Source organism: Dendrobates tinctorius, unplaced genomic scaffold (genome assembly GCF_039654945.1).
Source record: "Dendrobates tinctorius isolate UK_male_01 unplaced genomic scaffold, ASM3965494v1 ptg000097l, whole genome shotgun sequence".
Lineage (NCBI taxonomy): Eukaryota > Metazoa > Chordata > Amphibia > Anura > Dendrobatidae > Dendrobates > Dendrobates tinctorius.
Window position 1 is genome coordinate 852,264 of NW_027361765.1, and position 20,376 is coordinate 872,639.

Consider the following 20,376-nt stretch of genomic DNA (forward strand, 5'->3'; position numbering starts at 1 on the left):
CCGCAGCCAGATCCAAGTTTAATGTTTTCTCTTGTGGGAGTGTCTCTCCCAGTAATACATGTTTGACTTGAGCTCTGTATGTGTCCAGAGTTCTGCTGTCCTCATTGGATCATAAATCAACACAGCTTCTATCCTGCACTTACTTCCTTTTTATGTGCTTTCCTTCATTTAAGAAGCAAATGAACAATAAAATAAATCTATATGAAGGTATACATTCCCTTGAAATAAGTATTACATTTCCAAAATATATACTGTAATATGCTAGATTTGTGTTGCTTTTTTAATCTATAAACATTCATATCTATGTTTATTTGTGCTGTGCATGAGAACAGAAGAATATCGAAGATAAAACCACAGTAAAAATAGTGCAACATATTATCATAATTATCAACGGTTTCAAATATTTGGATAGTGTAAACCTTTTACATCTCATTTAATTGATCTTATTGGTTTTACATATAGAAACAAGTACAACGGTTTTAAAAAAATTACTCTTTCAACTCTTTGACTACCTGGCAATATTCCATTTTTTTTAGTGTTTCTTCTTTCCCCCTTCTTCTGGCTCTTTGATTTCTTTTCTCGTCATGCCATTTACTGATCGGATTAATTTATATTTTGATAGATCAGACATATCAGAGATATCAAATATGTGTATTTTTTCATTGTTTTATATTTAATGGGGCTAAAAGGGGTGATTTGAAGTTTTGTGTGTTTTTTTAATTTTTTTCCATATTTTCAAAAACTTTTTTTAACTTTTCGGTGTCTTCAATAGTGCCCTTAGGAGACTTGAAGCTGCGATCGTCTGATCACCTGTACTACACATAGCAGGGCTTCAGCACTGCTATATATAGCAGAAATCACGATCTCCTATGAATGCCGGAAACATCAGCAGACCCCTGTCTGTGATGACAACCCATAGGCGCTCAGCGATCATGTGACAGGAGTGCTGATAGGAGGGATGAATGACGCGCTTCTGTTAGGTCTCTTCCACACATCCGGTTTTTCCCGTGATGCGCGATCCGGGATATGTGTAAAAAAACGGATCCGTTTTTTTTCCGCCGGATGCGGTTTTTTCTCATTGACTAGCACATGTGCCAGATCGTGCCATATGTGCTTGCGTTTGTTCCGTTTTTTTCCGTATCCAGCTGAAATCTCGTTTCCGGCAGCCGGACACAACGCGTGCAACAACGTTTTTTTTTCCAGCGAAAAAAAACGGACATGCGCGGATGCGGCGCTCCTGGCTCTGTGGTACAATGAAGGTCAATGGGAAAATCTGGCCACCGGATCAGTCTTTTCCCTGATCCAGCCACCGCATTCAGTTTTTCCCCTCTGTGCATGCCCGGAGTGTCTCTCTCTCTCGTCCTGCCTTCTGTCATCCCCCGTTCTGCCTCCATAATCCATTCTGCTGCGGCTTCTTGTTGTCATAGCCGTATCAGGCGCTGTAAGTAGCGCCGCATCTACTTCCGGTGTCTCCGTTACTGGCTGGATCCAGCGGACCGGCATTTCGCCGCACGCTGCCGGGCTCTTTCCGCCAGATATGTGAAAGTAGCCTTAGATGAGTGTTAAATCTGTGATTGACAGGATTTAACTGGTTAATGTCATGATACCAGTGCTGGTGGACCTGCACTTCTGGGGTTAATGTTTTGATCTCAGTGCAGACCTGCACACCTGGGACTTATTATGGTGGCCTCTCATTGGTTCTGGGAAAGCTTCTTATAGCCTCAGGAAGCTTCCATCCCCGTCAGTTATACTTTCGCCCTTGGCATAGTGTGGTGACCCCTGAGTGTGTTCTGGTTGCTTGATACTCTGTATACGACTCCGTCTGTTCTCTGGATATTGCTTGTTGGATTCTGCTTGATACCTTCTATGTCTGTTTGGTTTTGACCCGTGCTTGGCCCCGACTATCCATTCTGTCTCATCCTTGGTACTTTACCGCTATCTCTGTGTATGACCTCCGTTTTGCCTGACTCTGAGTATTTCTGTTTAGTGTCCTGCCATCTCTGGAAGCAGGATGCTAAGCCCTGCCCCTTGCAGTCACATGACCGTAGGTCCTTCACTGCTTGCTAAACTTCAGCGTCCCCAGGTCCTCTTTGTACTTTGCGGCTGCACCTGACCCTGGGCCCCCCTACAGTGCAGGTGAGTCCCTGCTCAGTGGATGCTGCACGCCGGCGCTGACAGGACCCTGACATTATAACTGACCATTAAGTTTTTGGGGGGTTTTTGTGCAGAGAATTATGAATCCCATACAGTCTCTGGCTGACCAGATGAAAAATCTGAGTCAGATGTTTCAGGGTTTATCCCTGGAGCAGCAAGCTCTGGCTCGCTCTCAGCAGCAGGTTTCTGAGACAGTGCGAGGGGCTTTATCTGCTGGATCTCCGGGGGCTGGGACGAGTTATGTTGTTCTGGTGTCCCCGGAACCACCTGTTAAACTGCCTGACTTCTTTTCTGGTAACAAAAAGGAGTTCAGGATCTTCATGGAGAGTTGCAAACTTTTTTCAGTTTGAGACCACGTTCCTCTGGGGACAAAAAACAGAAGGTAGGGGTCATTATGTACTTATTAACGGGGTCCCCACAAGCTTGGGCTTTCTCCCTTCCTCCAACTGCCCCTGAGAGAGTGTCTGTGAATGCATTCTTTGAGGCCCTCGGGCACATTTATGATGAGCCTGACTGAGTGCGATTGGCAGAGGACATGGTGAGGAGCGTCTGTCAGTGGAAACACTCGGCTGAGTGGTTTTGTACTGAATTCCGCCACTGGGCTGCAGAGATCTCTTGGGGCGATGCTGTGCTTCGAGGTCTCTTTAGCAGAGGCTTGTCCGAGAGGCTGCAGGATGACTTGGCATTACATCCCCCACCTAACTCTCTCAAGGATGCCATGACCCAGGCCGTCCGGATTGACCGCAGGCTGCGGGCCAGAGGGGTGATGCAAGTGGAGACTCCATTGTTCCCCAGTGGAAAAGAGACTGCCCCTGAGCTCATGGATGTAGGCATCCTCTCCCTGAAGGATACGGAGAGGAAATGCCGGAAGGACAAGCAGTTATGCTTTTACTGTGGTAGAACGGGACATTGGAAAAGGGAGTGTCCTGATTGCCCGTCTTCAACCCGGTCGGCGGGAAACGACTAAGTCTGGGTAGTCAGCGGGGAGACTACTCAGACCCTCAGGTACCCTTTTCCTCGTTTTCTAAGGTCTTACTTCATGTGGAACTGTTTGTGGACGGTAGTTCTTTTCCCTCTACAGCCTTCATGGACTGCGGATCATCGATTAATCTCATTGACTCCCAATTGGTCACACGCTGCAAGATAGGGACAGTTAGGCTCAAGGTTCCGATCAAGGAGGTGGCCATTGACTCCTCTCCCCTCACTAAGGAGGGAATTCTGTTTGTGTCTGACTTGTTTTCGTTCAGAGTGGGCGCTACTCATGTGGAAAACCTAAGTTGTTTGGTTCTGAACAATCTACCTGCAGGGTTGGTGTTGGGCATACCCTAGTTACAATGCCATAACCCAGTTATTAACTGGAAAATGGGGGAGATTGTTCAATGGGGGTTTAATGATTTTAAGTTGAGTGATAAATCTGCACTGCTGGTTGAACCTGTTAAATCTGTGTCTGTATCATCTGTCAAGCTGGAATGTATTCTGCAATGCCTGAAGGACTTCGAAGATGTATTCTCTGAAAGCGAGGCCGAGACGTTACTGCCACATAGACCCTTTGACTGAGCTATCGAGCTGGTCCTGGGGGCTAAATTACCTAAAGCCAGTCTGTTTAATTTATCCGGCCCTGACCACTTGGCTATGAAGGACTACATTGCTGAAAGTCTGCACAAGGGACACATACGTCCTTCAGTCTCACCTGAGCCGGCAGGTTTCTTTGTTGTAAACAAAAAAGATGGCGGGTTACGTCCCTGTCTCGATTTTCGGGAGCTTAATCAGATTACTGTACGGAATACGTACCCCCTTCCATTGATTCCCGATTTGTGCAACCAACTATCAGGGGCAAAATGGTTCTCCAAACTGGATCTTCGGGGGGCATATAATTTGATAAGGGACCGAGAGGGGGATGAATGGAAAACTGCGTTCCTCACGTCCGAGGGACTGTTTGAAAATTTAGTCATGCCGTTTGGTCTTACCAATGCCCACGCCATATTTCAGAATTTCATCAACGTGGTATTCTCTGATCTCATTGGTCGTTTTGTTGTTATCTACTTAGATGATATTTTGATATACTCCTCCGACAGGCATTCTCATCTGGAACATGTACGAACTGTTCTCCAAAGACTGAGAGAAAATCATCTGTTTGCCAAATTGGAGAAATGTGTATTTTGTGCTCAAGAATTGTCTTTTTTGGGATTAATTGTATCCTCTGAGGGTTTTCGCATGGACCCCAAGAAGGTGCAGGCCATTGAGGATTGGATGCAACCCCGAGATCTTAAGGGTCTTCAGCGCTTCTTGGGGTTAGCCAATTATTACCGTAAATTTATCCGGGAGTTTTCGCGGTAGTCAAACCTCTCACGGATCTAACATGCAAAGGTGCGGATGTGAGAAAATTGGTCCTCGCTCGCAAAAGAGGCCTTTGCGACTCTGAAAAAATGTTTTATGTCTTCTCCTATGTTGGTACAGCAAGATCCGTCCAAACCATTTGTGGTGAAGGTGGATGCCTCCGAGGTGGGAGTGGGGGCAATGTTGTCCCAAGGGCCTGCCACTCTTACCAACCTCAGGCCATGTGCTTTCTTTTCCAGGAAGTTCTCTGCTGCTGAAAGAAATTATGATGTAGGCAAGAGAGAGCTTCTTGTGGTCAAGTCGGCGTTTGAGGAGTGGAGGCACTTTTTGGATGGGGCCAGTCACCCGTTTCCTGTGATCACTGATCACAAAAATTTGTCATACATTGAGTCTGCTAAAAGACTAATGCCCAGACAGGCCCATTGGTTGCTTTTTTTTCTCATTTCCAGTTTACTATTACATTCCGTCCAGGGTCAAAGAATGTCAAGGCTGTTGCCTTATCTCGCAGTTTTCATCCTGTGTCTGCCCCTGAGCCACCGTCTTCCATTCTGCATCCTGGGGTGGTGTTAGCAGGGATCTCGTGTGAATTGGAACGGGAAATTGAGGGGACCCAGTCGCTGGCTTCTGCGGCCAAGCCAGGGGGCAAGTTGTTTGTCCCAGAGCAACTTGGCCTTAGACTCTAGCAAGAGTTCCATGAATCCAAGCTGTGTGCTCACCCTGGTATATCAGCCAAGCGACTGGCGGTGGCTAGGATCTTCTGGTGGCCTACCCTTGGTTCTGATATAAAGAAATTCATTTCTGGTTGTGGGGTCTGCGCTCGTTCTAAAAGCTCTCATAGCCGGCCGGCGGGGGAGCTGATGCCCTTGGCAGTTCCCGAAAGACCATGGACCCACCTGTCCATGGATTTTATTACCAATCATCCCTATTCCAGGGGTAATACGGTAGTATGGGTAGTGGTGGACAGATTTTCAAAGCAAGCTCATTTTGTACCCCTGTCCGCATTACCTTCTGCTGAGACCTTATCTAGGTTGTTTGTGCAGCATGTGGTCCGCTTGCATGGGGTACCCCTGAATGTGGTGTCTGATCATGGTGTGCAGTTTGTGGCTAAGTTTTGGCGTGCTTTCTGCAAAAAATTAGGGATATCTCTGTCCTTTTCATCTGCATACCATCCCGAGAGTAATGGTCAGATGGAGCGCACTAATCAGTCTCTGGAACAGATCCTCAGATATCTGACTTCTGCTAGACAGAATGACTGGTGTGATATACTGCCGTTGGCTGAATTTGCCTTTAATAGTCGGGTGAGTCAATCCACTGGTATGTCCCCTTTCTTGATCAACTATGGGTTCAGTCCTCATTTTGGTGAGTTTTCTCATCTAGATTCGGGGTGTCCCGGGGCTGAGCACTCTGTTCAGCGGTTATAAGATACATGGGCAGAAGGCCAGCGGCGTATATCTAGGTCTCAAGGCAGGTATAAGTTTTTCGCGGACAGGAAACGAACACCTGGTCCCATGTTTCAGGTTGGAGAGAAAGTTTGGCTCTCCACACAAAACATTAAGTTAAAGATTCCGTCAGACAAGTTGGGCAACAAATTCATTGGCCCATACAAGATTGTGGAAAAAATCAACCCAGTGGCGTACAGACTGTGCCTTCCACCCTCTTTCAAGATCCCTAACGTCTTCCATAGATCTCTACTGAAACCTTTGGAAGCAGTCCGGGGAGAATCCGAGTCTGCTGCTCCTCCGGTTTCAATTGAGGGACATGTGGTATATGAGATTGGTCACATCGTAGATTCCAGGTTGGTATGGCGGTCAGTACAGTACCTAGTTCATTGGAAGGGGTATGGGCCGAAGGACAGGTCCTGGGTGCTGGCCCGGTTGATGCATGCGGACCGCCTGGTTCAGGCTTTTCATGCTAGGTACCTGGGCAAGCCTGGGGGTCCAGAGGCCCCCCGTTGAGAAGGGGGTACTGTCATGATACCAGTGCTGGTGGACCTGCACTTCTGGGGTTAATGTTTTTATCTCAGTGCAGACTCTTACCTGCACACCTGGGACTTATTATGGTGGCCTCTCATTGGTTCTGGGAAAGCTTCTTATAGCCTCAGGAAGCTCCCATCCCCGTCAGTTATACTTTCGCCCTTGGTATAGTGTGGTGACACCTGAGTGTGTTTGTGCTGTGTTCTGGTTGCTTGATACTCTGTGTATGACTCGGTCTGTTCTCTGGATATTGCTTGTTGGATTCTGCTTGGTACCTTCTATGTCTGTTTGGTTTTGACCCCTGCTTGGCCCGACTATCCGTTCTGTCCCATCCCTGGTACTTTACTGCTATCTCTGTGAATGACCTCTGTTTTGCCTGACTGAGTATTTCTGTTTAGTGTCCTGCCATCTCTGGAAGCAGGATGCTAAGCCCCGCCCCTTGCTGTCACATGACCGTAGGTCCTTCACTGCTTGCTAAACTTCAGCGTCCCCAGGTCCTGTTTGTACTTTCCGGTTGTACCTGACCCCAGGCCCCCCTACAGTGTGGGTGAGTCCCTGCTCAGCGGAGGCTGCACGCCGGCACTGACAGGACCCTGACAGTTAATTGCTGTAAGTGGAGCACCGCTCCACCCGCGGCTGTTAGAGGCACATGACGGTTGATTAAATCAGCCATCAAGTGCGGGGAAAGATGTGAGCTCGGCATGCAAGCCCAAATCAAAGGCAGGGACACTACCTTTAACGTACATGTAGGGGTTAATGAAATATTTAAAAATGACTGATATTTGTTTCTGTACCTTTGCTAATAAGTGAGTATGGATAAAATTGGTAGTATTTCACAAATTAATGTAATCATTTAGTTGTATAGCAGTAATTTGAATTAACATTAATCTCACACAAGACAAACATCATTTTAATCTATTTTTATGAACAAATGCACAAGTAATATATGAAATTATGTATTTAGCTCTCTACCCACTTATATACCTCTAATTGTTTTGATTTGTTGGAAAGTCAAGTCTGTTTTTGAACAGATACAAATAAATCATCACAGATCCCATTAACTTTAATAGGATCCATCAAGTTTTCGTAGGGAAAATTGTATTTGTCATGGCTAGATTAGTCGCATAAACTACCTGAATAGAAATGCTAGTGTGAAAATAGACAAAAATGGATCAATCATGCAACCTATAAAGTATACCATACATATAAATGACTTGTGATAAATAAATTCACGTGATAAAGTCTAAGCTACTGTATAAATCTGCTACATTCTCAGACAAAATTGATGAAATGCATATGACTTGCAAGGCATTAAGATAATAATTGGCTTGTGCAGCAGTGAAAACCATCAATACATTCATGTTTGTAAAAGCAGAAGTGTAGTTTCAGTACAATGCCCCTTAGAAACATTAGAACAATGACATTAAAAGTAATCGACTACATATTTAGTCACAAACCTCAGAATTTACTGCATGTTCTTTGTATTAATTAGGGACAGCATTTTCAGCTCATGGAATGTAAATTCTATTCAAAAGATGTCACGACTTACGCGTTATAAGTTGTCAATGTAATATTACATTTTACATGTCTAACATGCTGTGCAGTAGTGTAAAAGTATTGCAAAATACTGTAGTGCGCTGGCGCCGGGAAAGGTCAGAGAGGCCCAGCGCCTGCGCACTGCAGTACTTTGCTCTGCCCTCAACAGGGCAAATCAGTACACCTGCGCAGGAGCCACGACAGAAGCAAGGAAGAAGACGTCATTGCATGAAGATGGGAGGCGCTGGACCCGGACCCGCCACACCCATCGGACCGGACCGCCCCCGGGTGAGTGTAATCTAACTTGTTTTTCTTCTCTTTCAGGTCGGACCTGGGGCTTATCTACAGCATTATAGAATGCTGTAGATAAGCCCCAAAAGGCAGTGGCTGCATCTTATAGCAGCAAAACGAGTTGACAGGTTCCCTTTAAACTTGAGTTTGACATTAATAAACCCAGAAATCCTGAGTACACCATACAAGGCTGTGCTATATTGATTTCAAGACCTCATGTAAAGCAAATATTATTTGGAGTTCAAAATGAATAGAAGAGAGTGAATTTCACTCACATCTGTGTTCTATCACTAGGTTAATAGAAATAAACATAAATTAGATATTATCAAAGCCATATTTATGCTACTAACCGTATTTATAGGACCTAAGTCACAGTTTTTCTCTCTTAAAACTTTCATAAAAAAGCCCTAATGTTTGTTTTGTGTTGTCTTTATGGCAATCCTTTTTTTATTTTATTTCATATCACAGTCTTTATTTAAAAAAAATGTAAACTTGCAATTTTCACACTGGACAGATAGGCTTTTTTGATTGATACTTCATGTTTTTTCATCCAGAGTTTTCAGATTTTTTATCATCAGAGGGACGTTTACCATGACAGGTAGCACATCTTTACACAGCTGATAACACAGGATCAACCATTCCTAATAGGCCTTGTCACAGCTGACCCTGCTTCTCTGCCTTCACAATCAGTTTCGTGCAGGCTTATTAGATACTTCAATACAAACGATTGGGTTGCGGCCTGTTCATTATAGTTATATACATCCGTTGTTTCATGAAACAACTGAAAGTTAGAGCCTAAAAAAGCCCTAGTGGCCAATGTGAAAACTGCAAGATATTTTTTTTTTCATTTTTAATACGCATTGTGATATGTAAAAAAAAAAATCAATATTTTCAAAATATGTTTAATACAAAAAACTAATTTAAACAAAATAAGTCATTTTCTGATGATAGCTTTCCTTTTAAAAGAACACTTGGTATACATAATTGGGGAAGAAACTCATGCTACATATTGTTTAAGGCTTTAGGGGTGGATGGTGGATGACAATGAAATTCAAAAAATGCCAAAGATAGAGTCTCTGCACGATCCCTTCTGACACTGCACTAGGCATAAGGCCGGGGTCAAGCAAGCATAGATTCTATCATGCGAGAGAATGAAATCAATAATGTAAATGATATTCAGATAAAACTCTGATCAGACTTTGAACCGAGAGTCAGCTTAGTGTGATTAGATTTTCTCAGATTGGAGAATCATAGCACTGGTGAAGGGAAAGTGTAAAACAACATTTCATCCATCTACTTCATTGTGTGAGTCTGTCGAAATCGTACTGAACTCAGATGACATACAGTCCGATGTTTATCACGAACCAATAGACTTGAATGGGGGTATGATCCAATTTGCACAGCAACTTATAGCATGCTGAGATTATTTTCTTCTGCCGATTTGGCTTGTGAAAAAAAAAACTGAACAGCACTGCCCCATGGAACAACATTGGTCTGAGGGCTATTCGATAAAACACTGGATAGCACTTGTCCGATGTATACACTCGTGTGAGCGAGCCCTGACACAGAGAATCATCTTTTCCTCGAGTGTGTTGGCAACATTTTAGTTACTTAGTGTTCCTTTATATAGTATTCAAATCAAAAGTTGAGCAAACAGATTTGCAGTACCTTGGTTCAATAACCATGATGGCTGCCCGTGGATGCTGAAACAGAGCACTGCAGACCTTCTGATACCTGCAACAATCATGGCGCCACTTCTGATTACTAGGCTGCAATGGCAACATGCATGTGTCGCTCCACAATTTAATGATGTCACAGCAGCCAACCAGTCATAAGAGGAGGTGCAGATGTCCCAGCGTGCAATATGGTTACAAAGCTTTGGCCATGAACTACTGGCGTTACTGCAGGGTCCTGCAAATCTTCTTGTTCAAGTCTACCCAAATTCCATTCCCTATCTGTCTCATAGACTTCTTCATTCTACCTCTCTGCCCTTGTGCCTCCATCCCTTCCACTTCCCGGAAGCATTTAATCTCTTCTTTAGGAAAAAAGTCAGACATCCGTATAATACTAAAGATGATCACATCACAGCTGTCACACTAGAGAGCCGCCAGCCAGTTCATGCACTGTGAGGTGATCGCCATTGTTATACGGCCATCAGACTGCGCCCTTAGTAGCATTTTCAGAATACGTTGGGGTATGCATATAAAAATGCAATTTTACGACAATGAACACAATTCATTAGTAGCTCATCAAAGCAAGGGGAGTCCATATTCACAAAGTACAACAGTACTTGTAATAAATACTGTGGTTCCACTGAAATGGTCTCTCTTTGAGCTTACGGCTTTATGAAACAGTAAAGTGAGCTCTATTTGGACACATATAGGTTAGGATGTTTTATGTCTATGCCGCCACATCGTTTCCTTAGTGAATGTAATCGAATATTTCATGATGCATTAATTCAAAAGCATTTCACAAAATCTTACGCTCATGTGATAACGGATTAATTTATGATAGGATCGAATGTTTTCTTGAAATGTGATATAGTTTTAGTTTAGTTTTAGTTGTAAGTATTATCAATCTCCATGCTGTGCTCTTACACAATTAGGTCCTTGTAATTCCGGCATTCAAAAATCAAAGCTGCCATCATAAAATCAAAGCAAAGGCATAAAGTGCAGTAATTTTCTGGTGCTTGTGTACCATTCTAAATCTAAAATTTAGTAGAATTCACAAGTGCTGTATCAACAGCTCAACCTATGTAACCCATTTGCGGTAAGTAAGATAAATAACCATTTTTACATATATCTGTCTTCTTTTTCTTAGGGTGCTGCAGAAAACCTCATATTCATTTGAATGGTCAGCATCTTTATTTCATGCTAACGCTGGTCGTGTTTCCATCAGATGTCTGCTCAGTTTCATCATCTTTAAACACCCGACTTAGCGCACCACTGATGGAACCTCCAAACCTCTTCTTCCGCTGTCTGCCTACAAAGAAGTATATGAAAGGGTTGGCACTACTGTTGAAAGCAGTACAATAGGTGGTGGCAAAAAAGAATGCCACAGCAGACATTTTGTTTGTGAATGCCTTGAAAAAGAGCAAAGACCATAATAATCTGATAGGTGCCACCGAAATGAGGAAAACCAGGACCGTGATTATTATGGCAATGTAGATCTTGGGTGGTCTGGATTTACTGGATGATGTTTTAATGATATAGATTAAAATAAAACTGGACAAAAGCATCAAAGGTATGATAATGACGAAAGTCAGGACTGTTGAGAATATTTGCATTCCGCTGCACTCCTTAGTCGAGGCCATGAAGGACTGTGAAGGGCAGACAAAGTTATCCAGAAGTGACAGGAGAGCACCCAGCAGCCAGATGAACCCACAAGTTATGGATGATAAGTGTTTAGGCCGGTAACATTTATACCATATTGGGAAGAGAACAGAAACGCATCTTTCTATACTTATTGATGTAAGGAAGAGCATACCAGCATTGTATCCAAAATCATACATTATTTCTAACGCAAGCAATGCCGTATTTGATTGAATTTTGCCATTTAACATTGTTTCAACCAACAACAGCAAGACGACAGTGACAAAGAGCAGGTACGTTAAGTCAGCCATGGCAAGGTTAAGGATATACACTGTGTATTTGGTCCTCTTTATTTTAAATGCAAGAATCCAGGCCACTATAGCATTTCCAATCATTCCCAGAAGGCAGAGTATGATGGCAAAACAAGCCACAACGGCGTAAGTGACGTAATCAGGTGTGTAGGAAAGATGAGTACCGTTGGTTGAAAGGTTTCCTGATTCAGCCATGATGAGTTTATAAGAGAGAAGATTAGACTTTCCAAAGATGCGATATGTTTTTTGGAGGAATGTTAATGTTCTTATTCCTATAAAAAAAGGAGAAGCACAACCTTAATATGACATTGGCACAAGTTCCCATTTGCTGTTAGGGAATAGCGCTCTAGTTTTGCCTTGCTGTCTATCTGTTTCTTGTATCTGATACTTCTCTTCTGTTACATTCATCATCACTTTGAAGGACAGTCCCCGATTCATCATTTGCATTTTTATTTAAGTCACTTTTCATGAAATGTTGCAAAAATTTATCTCAGGGAGGAAGAGTATTAAGATTGTGCAAAAAAATGTTTGACTTTTTGAAAAGTCGCAAATGATGAATCAGTTGAAAACATCCGAAAACTCAAATCATAAACCCATAATATTGAACATACAAAACAGATGAGCACATATAAAATAGAGTTTAAAAAAGGCACATATTATTATTAATAGAATTAGGAGTAAATGGAACACAAGCCCAAAATACCAAGAACTAGCCCAAAAAATACAAATGCAATGATGAATCAGCCCCATAGATCTACAGACGTGGTTTACTTGCTCAATAAATGACCTTCAGAGTGAACACATTACATTTGTATGGAAACATAGCCTCCTGCTTTTTCTTCACATTGCTACAATAGCTTTGGCCAGGTGCCTTAATGTGTGGCCCCCACATTATTATTATTATTATTATTATTATTATTATTATTTATTGTTATAGCGCCATTTATTCCATGGCGCTTTACAGGTAAGGAGGGGTATACATAAAAACAAGTACAATAATCTTAAACAATACAAATCATAACTGGTACAGGAGGAGAGAGGACCCTGCCCGTGAGGGCTCACAATCTACAATGATCGTCATCGTACCTACCACTGTGCAAGTTACCATTGGCAATTACACCTTTGAGCACGTAATTACCTTCAGTAATGCAGGTCAATAAAATTTTATGCCACAAAAATGCTTTATTTTTCTTCTCTTTATGTCTTAAAATTCACTAAGGACACATTCACCCTATCAAGATTGGCTCATTGTAAAAACCAATATGCAATTTGTGGTAGAAATCTGAGGCTAAAACCACATTTGCTGCCACAAATATACCGGTAAATCTACTCATGGAATAGCCCTACTGTCTTTTTATGGGGCCAATCTGTGGCTTCTCTGCATAGAATCTGTCCAAATAATGTATGTGGTGCACATTTTAAAATCCACTGCAAGTTCAATATTTCAAACTGATCTGTAAGGCTTTAGCTTTGGCCTTCACATCAAATGGAGAACATAATTCCACCACCACCATTATCATGGCCATAGTTTTGTTTCTGCAACTGAATTGGTTGTGATTTCAGTTACTTTAAGTCCGATATAGTGTAATACTGACTCCATTCAAAGTCTATGCCACTGTCAAAGATAGATAAACCGGCTACCTTCATCACTCTCATGTACAATGAATGAAGTGGCAAGGCGCATGTGAGCCTGGAACTTCTATTGCAATACTCCTTGTGGTGGTGATGATGAAGAGAATGGTCAGAAGTTCACCATCTAATCGATTGAGGGTCAAAGAGGTGGAACTCACATTGATCTAACAATTGTCACCTATGCAATTTTTTTTATATTGAAATATCCCTTTACAGGATATGTACACCACTCCAATTTTTATTGTTAATTTGCATAACTGAAGTGAATGCTTTTTTAATGCAAAAATGTTACAAATGCATCACAGCTTCTATTACTGGTCCTCCTGATGGCTCTTGTTACATCTTCCCTACCTACACTTCTCTTAGTGTTAGATGTATTAGCATAGAAGAGGTTATACACAGATCCCTACAATGTAAAGAGAGAGGACATAGCATGTCCAGTTTTGGGCACCACATTTTAAAAAAGACATCAACAAACTGGAGCAAGTTCAGAAAAGAGCGACCAGAATGGTGACCGGTCTGCAAACCCTGTCTTATGAGGAAAGGTTGCAGGATTTGGGATTGTTTAGCTTGCAAAAGAGAAGACTGAGAGGAGACTTAATAGCTGTCTACAACTATCATAAGGGCTGTCACATTGTAGAAGGATCATCTTTATTCTCATTTGCACAAGGAAAGACTAGAAGCAATGGGATGAAACTGAATGGGAGGAGACACAGATTAGATATTAGAAAAAACTTTTTGACAGTTAGAGTGATCAATGAGTGGAACAGGCTGCCACGAGAAGTGGTGAGTTCTCCTTCAATGGAAGTCTTCAAACAGAGGCTGGACAGACATCTGACTGGGATGATTTAGCGAATCCTGCTTTGAGCAGGGGGTTGGACCAGATGGCCCAGGAGGTCCCTTCCAACTCTACGATTCTATGATTCTATGATTCTATGACCTTTCAGCAAGTGCAGAGAAAATAGGCTATAGAAAAGGAGGAAAGCCCATGAAGACGAAATAAGTAAGGCATTAGAGCTGTGTTAATTTACAAGCTAATGAAAACATCATAAAAATGGGGCCTGCATACTTCTAGTATTAAATTAGTATTAATTAGTACACATGAACAAATACACTAGGCGGCTAATATACAAACATATGCATACACAAAGCGTCAGCACACTGCAATTAATTAATGCATGAACGCCACTGTTACTGTGAACATTAAAAATGTAAGGTACTTAGCGATTTTTTGATCAAAAGAAATCCAACCATGTCAAGGTGTACCTAAACATGGATGGTCCTTCCTATTAACAATATTCTACCTCTCCAAGTGCCAAAACAAGGTCTCATCTGAATAGGTAAGCAAAAGATAACCCAGCACATAGCTCGCAATTAAAACCTCGTCTGGGAATGATGTGTAGAAAAGTGTGCCGAGCCAAATGTGTACTACAAAAAAACAACATTCTTCCCTGGTAAGATTTTAATGGTGAGCTACACCTGGTTTGGTTTCATTTATCTTTTCTAGTCAAGTCCTCTGACAGGTCTTGTCTCCTTTTTCTGTTCTACATGCTTAGTGTGGCACATACAGTCACACAATGCAAACATTGAGTCAACTTCTCCCTTTTTTTTATCTGGTTTCAGGTGTGATTTTCATGTTGCTCACACCTGTTTCTTGCCATATGTGAGTTTAAATGAGCGTCACATGCTTGAAACAAAGTTGCTTACCCGCAATTATGTAAAGGTGTCAACAATTTTTTACCTACCCATTTTTGGGGTGGGGTTTGTGTGAAATTATATCCTTTTTGTCTCTGGTTTTTTTTGCATTGTTCCAATGCACACATAGGAGAAAAAAGTGTGTATATCACAAAACATGTGTAATTGTTATAATTTTCAGGGAGATATACTTTACTTTCTGGAACAATTTCAATTTTGCCAACACTTTTGGCTATGACTTGATATGACTGTATATTCAGAACTTAACTTTGGCTTCAAGAAGCCACCAAAATGGGGGGCATGTGAGTTTACTGCCTACTGTTATGTATTGAAATCAACAATATGCTCTCATGCTCCTTCTAGTGGAGGCTGCTGGCAGCCAGCAGGTCATATTATAACTGTGCCTATTAGTGATGAGCAAGTGTGCTCGTTACTCGAGATTTCCGAACATGCTCAGGTGTTCTCCGTGTATTTTGGGCATGCTCGGAGATTTAGTTTGTGTCGCCAGAGCTGCATGATTTGCAGCTGCTGGACAGCCTGAATACATGTGGGGATTCCCTAACAAACAGTCAGTCCTCACATGTATTCAGGTTGTCTAGCAGCCGCAAATTATGCAGCTGCGGCGACACAAACTAAATCTCTGAACACGCCCAAAATATTCGGAGAACACCCGAGCATGCTCAAGAAAACCCAAGCAACGAGTATACTTGCTCATCACTACTGTCTATGAATAGGATTTAGAGCTGTGTATGATAAAAATAGGAACCGTGCTCAAATTAATATTAATATGTATAAGTTGATATAAAAAATTCTCACCTATTTTGTGGGGACTAGGGATGTCCCAAACCACTCCAGGATTCTTAGACTTTAGAAAGACTCATAACAAACTGAAATTAAAAATCAAACAAAATCATAAATTAAATAGCCCTAGATGTCACTCACCTTTGTATATTTTATTATAATACATCATATCGGTTTGTTAGCAGTCGAAACCACGTACCATGTTCCACAATTATCTTCTGACTTGTCAATAAAACATGACTGCGCAAAAAGTGCAGATTGTCCTTGTTTGGCGGGCATTACAGCAACATCTGTTTTACATGTTGTGATGAAGGAGCAGCCGCCATCTTGGATATGGGGCATAATGCTCGCTTCATGTCTGAGCTTGGCCTGTCCCAGTGACACCAGTTTGTCTGACAGCTAACTGCTCCTACCCACCATGGCCTGTAAGTATTTTGAAGAAAGCAGGATTTAGTGGTCCAATGTTGAATAGTAAGGTCTTTTAGTATGATAATGAGATAAGGCCAAAACAGAACTTCAAAGCTTGAGTAGGAGCCACGCCAGCATGGGGCACGAAGGTGCCTGGGGGCTTCAATTAGAATATACCTGTCAGCTGGACACAGAAATACACATCCATTGTCTCTCCCAGCCACTCCGACTCCATCCTAGGATCATGGATTATGAGCACACCTTTTGAGTTACAGACTCATAAAAATATCCGCGTGACCCTGAGGAAATCGTGCATCTGGCAGTGCACCTCCTGAGTCGGTGAGGGCTCTGGGACCTGAGATATAGAGATTGGCCCTCCACAGCAACCCAATGGGCCATGTTTGCTCTCCACATGACAGGCAAAACAAACCGCATTCACTGTTACCTCTCATGTCCTGATCCGATCATCCTGGAAAAAGTGACCCCCTTTCTTAGATATTGGGAATAAGTTCTGCAGGGAGCTAAAGGGTGGAGATTCTTAGCCCACCCCCTGACACAGGGGGGAGGAACCCAGCATGCTTAAGAACTGGGAGCACATGGCAGAGACTCTCTCTCTCACAGAAGAACTAGATGATGATCTAAAAAGGAACTGGGGACAGATCTGCCAAGGGAGCAGTGGCAAGCACTTTGGGGTTTGTCCGGCAACTAAGATTCTTGCACCTGTGGACTGCAGAGCTCCCGGCATCCACATGCAACCTACAACCTGGTAAATTGACCTCCAGCTTAATATCTCTAAGTCTTGTACCGTTATTGTTATATTTTACTCTGACTGCAAATCCACTGTAATTCCGTTGTATAGCTTACTGTATATTTCTGTAATTATCTAGTGCGCCCTTAAGGCAATTAAACCATAAAATTAATCTTGGGCTGATGCTTTTACTCTGATTACGGATCTTAGAATACCCAGCGGGTAACAGGACATCCTCCTCGGCGGCCATTTGCTCTAGGTGCAGTTCCCTTACTGACCTGAGAGACAAATGTGGCGGTGGAGAGCTGTGCCTGTGTAGTTACATCACATTGGTGACGTGGAAGGAACCGGTCTTCCTTCACACATATATAGTACAAAAACTTGGCACTCAAAAAGAAAATTGATTAAACAGTTCCTTTATTGTAAAAAGCAACCAGTTCAATATACTTCTTGAATGTTTTCTGTCATACAATTGACCTTCATCAGAAAAAGAATTTCACATTTGGTTCAACTAGAATGAGTTTACAAAAAAGACAAAATTTTTCCTAACAGCGCGTTCTCCTTCCCTGTGACACCCTTGCCTGCCTGGGCAGGACAGACCATTTGGATAATCACATGTGATTCTATTTCCTTTAGACACATTAGGTCACAGCCATTGTACTACCTCATGCTTCTTAACCTCATATATATGTTCCATTTCCTTCAATTTCAGCATTCAACTGTGGACGCTTATACCTTCTACATACAACACAGGATATTCTTCCCGCACAAATTACAGGTGATTTTGCACTTTTCAGATAATGCTCACTCTGCATCCTTTTGTCCACAGTGCTACATATACCTTCCATCTGTTTCATTTTTAGCTCAAGTTTGTGGACACCCACACCGATTTTTGGCTATACCGGATCCTTCATATTTCAGGCTGTCAATCTCGTGGATCTAGTAATTTCCCTTATAAAGTGGTAATTCAGTCCTCATTTTGTCCATATCCCACATTATGTAGCCTATTTCAGAACATACATTTATACTCATTTCATTTATCAACTCCAGTGCCCTCTCATCCTCATTAGCCGCTGCTTCTCAGACATCGGTTTCTCCACAATTATTCATGAATATACCCAGGTATTAATTGATTGTTTTGGGTTCATTCCTTTCCCTCATTTACATAACATTCCATCACATGTTTATGTGCCATCATTATTTACCTTCTTGTTTTTCTTGGTTTTCTTCCAGTACTGAATAGTGCCTACTCATGACAGCTGTTTTATTAATAACTAGCTGAAGAGCCCGGCGCTGCCCGGGCATAGTAACTAACTGTGGTTAGTTATAGCAAATTATAATTATCCTCCATCCCATAGTCCCGTGCCCATATACCCATCATACATCCTTCATCTCATAGTCCCATGCCCATATACCCATCATACATATCCTCCATCCCATAGTCCCATGCCTATATACCCATCATACATATCCTCCATCCCATAGTCCCGTGCCTATATACCCATCATACATATCCTCCATCCCATAGTCCCATGCCTATATACCCATCATACATATCCTCCATCCCATAGTCCCATGCCTATATACCCATCATACATATCCTCCATCCCATAGTCATGTGCCTATATACCCATCATACATATCCTCCATCCCATAGTCCCGTGCCCATATACCCGTCATGCATATCCTCCATCCCATAGTAGAGTGTCCATATACCCATCATACATCCTTCATCTCATAGTCCCATGCCCATATACCCATCATACATATCCTCCATTCCATAGTCCCGTGCCTATGTACCCATCATACATATCCTCCATCCCATAGTCCCATGCCTATATACCCATCATACATATCCTCCATCCCATAGTCCCGTGCCTATATACTCATCATACATATCCTCCATCCCATAGTCCCGTGCCCCTATACCCGTCATGCATATCCTCCATCCCATAGTAGAGTGTCCATATACCCATCATACATCCTTCATCTCATAGTCCCATGCCTATATACCCATCATACATATCCTCCATCCCATAGTCCCGTGCCTATATACCCATCATACATATCTCCATCCCATAGTCCCATGCCTATATACCCATCATACATATCCTCCATCCCATAGTCCCATGCCTATATACCCATCATACATATCCTCCATCCCATAGTCCCGTGCCCATATACCCATCATACATATCCACCATCCCATAGTCGAGTGCCCATATACCCATCATACATATCCTCCATCCCATAGTCCAGTGTCCATATACCCATCACACATCCTCCATCCCATAGTCCCATGCCCATATACCCATCACTCATCCTCCATCCCATAGTCCCATGCCCATATACCCATCATACATATTCTCCATCCCATAGTCCCATGCCCATATACCCATCATACATATTCTCCATCCCATAGTCCCATGCCCATATACTCATCACACATCCTTCATCTCATAGTCCCATGCCCATATACCCATCATACATATCCTCCATCCCATAGTCCCGTGCCCATATACCCATCATACATATTCTCCATCCCATAGTTCCATGTCCATATACCCATCATACATATTTGCCATCCCATAGTCGAGTGCCCATATACCCATCACACATCCTTCATCTCATAGTCCCATGCCCATATACCCATCATACATATCCTCCATCCCATAGTCCCGTGCCCATATACCCATCATACATATCCGCCATCCCATAATCGAGTGCCCATATACCCATCACACATCCTTCATCTCATAGTCCCATGCCCATATACCCATCATACATATCTTCCATCCCATAGTCCCGTGCCCATATACTCATCATACATATCCGCCATCCCATAGTCCCGTGCCCATATACCCGTCATACACATCCTCCATTCCATAGTCCAGTGCCCATATACCCATCACACATCCTCCATCCCTTAGTCCCGTGCTCATATACATATCCGCCATCCCATAGTCCCGTGTCCATATACCCGTCATACATATGCTCCATCCCACAGTCCAGTGCCCATATACCCATCACTCATCCTCCATTCCATAGTCAACCATTATGACATCATAATGAGCGGCGGGGCTTGCAACCTATGATGAATCAGCGTCGCCATGGCAACCATTGTGACATCATAATGAGGGGCAGGGCTTGATACGCACACACTGTTTCCCCAGTATGCA

General features: G+C 42.7%; 1 protein-coding gene across 3 annotated transcripts in view; it reads right to left on the reverse strand.

Moving 5' to 3' along the window:
* Positions 1–7,358: 7,358 nt before the first annotated feature.
* Positions 7,359–20,376, reverse strand: part of MAS1 (MAS1 proto-oncogene, G protein-coupled receptor) — a 61,465-nt gene continuing 48,447 nt past the window's right edge. For 2 of the 3 annotated variants that reach the window (XM_073586859.1, XM_073586858.1), the window contains 2 exons: positions 16,057–16,127; positions 7,359–12,185 (listed from right to left, as the gene is read on the reverse strand). In XM_073586859.1, the coding sequence (XP_073442960.1) occupies positions 11,155–12,108 (954 nt within the window). In that variant the 5' untranslated portion in view covers positions 12,109–12,185; positions 16,057–16,127 and the 3' untranslated portion in view covers positions 7,359–11,154. The remainder of the gene's footprint in view (positions 12,186–16,056; positions 16,128–20,376) is intronic. The other variant, XR_012234381.1, reaches the window with a different exon arrangement.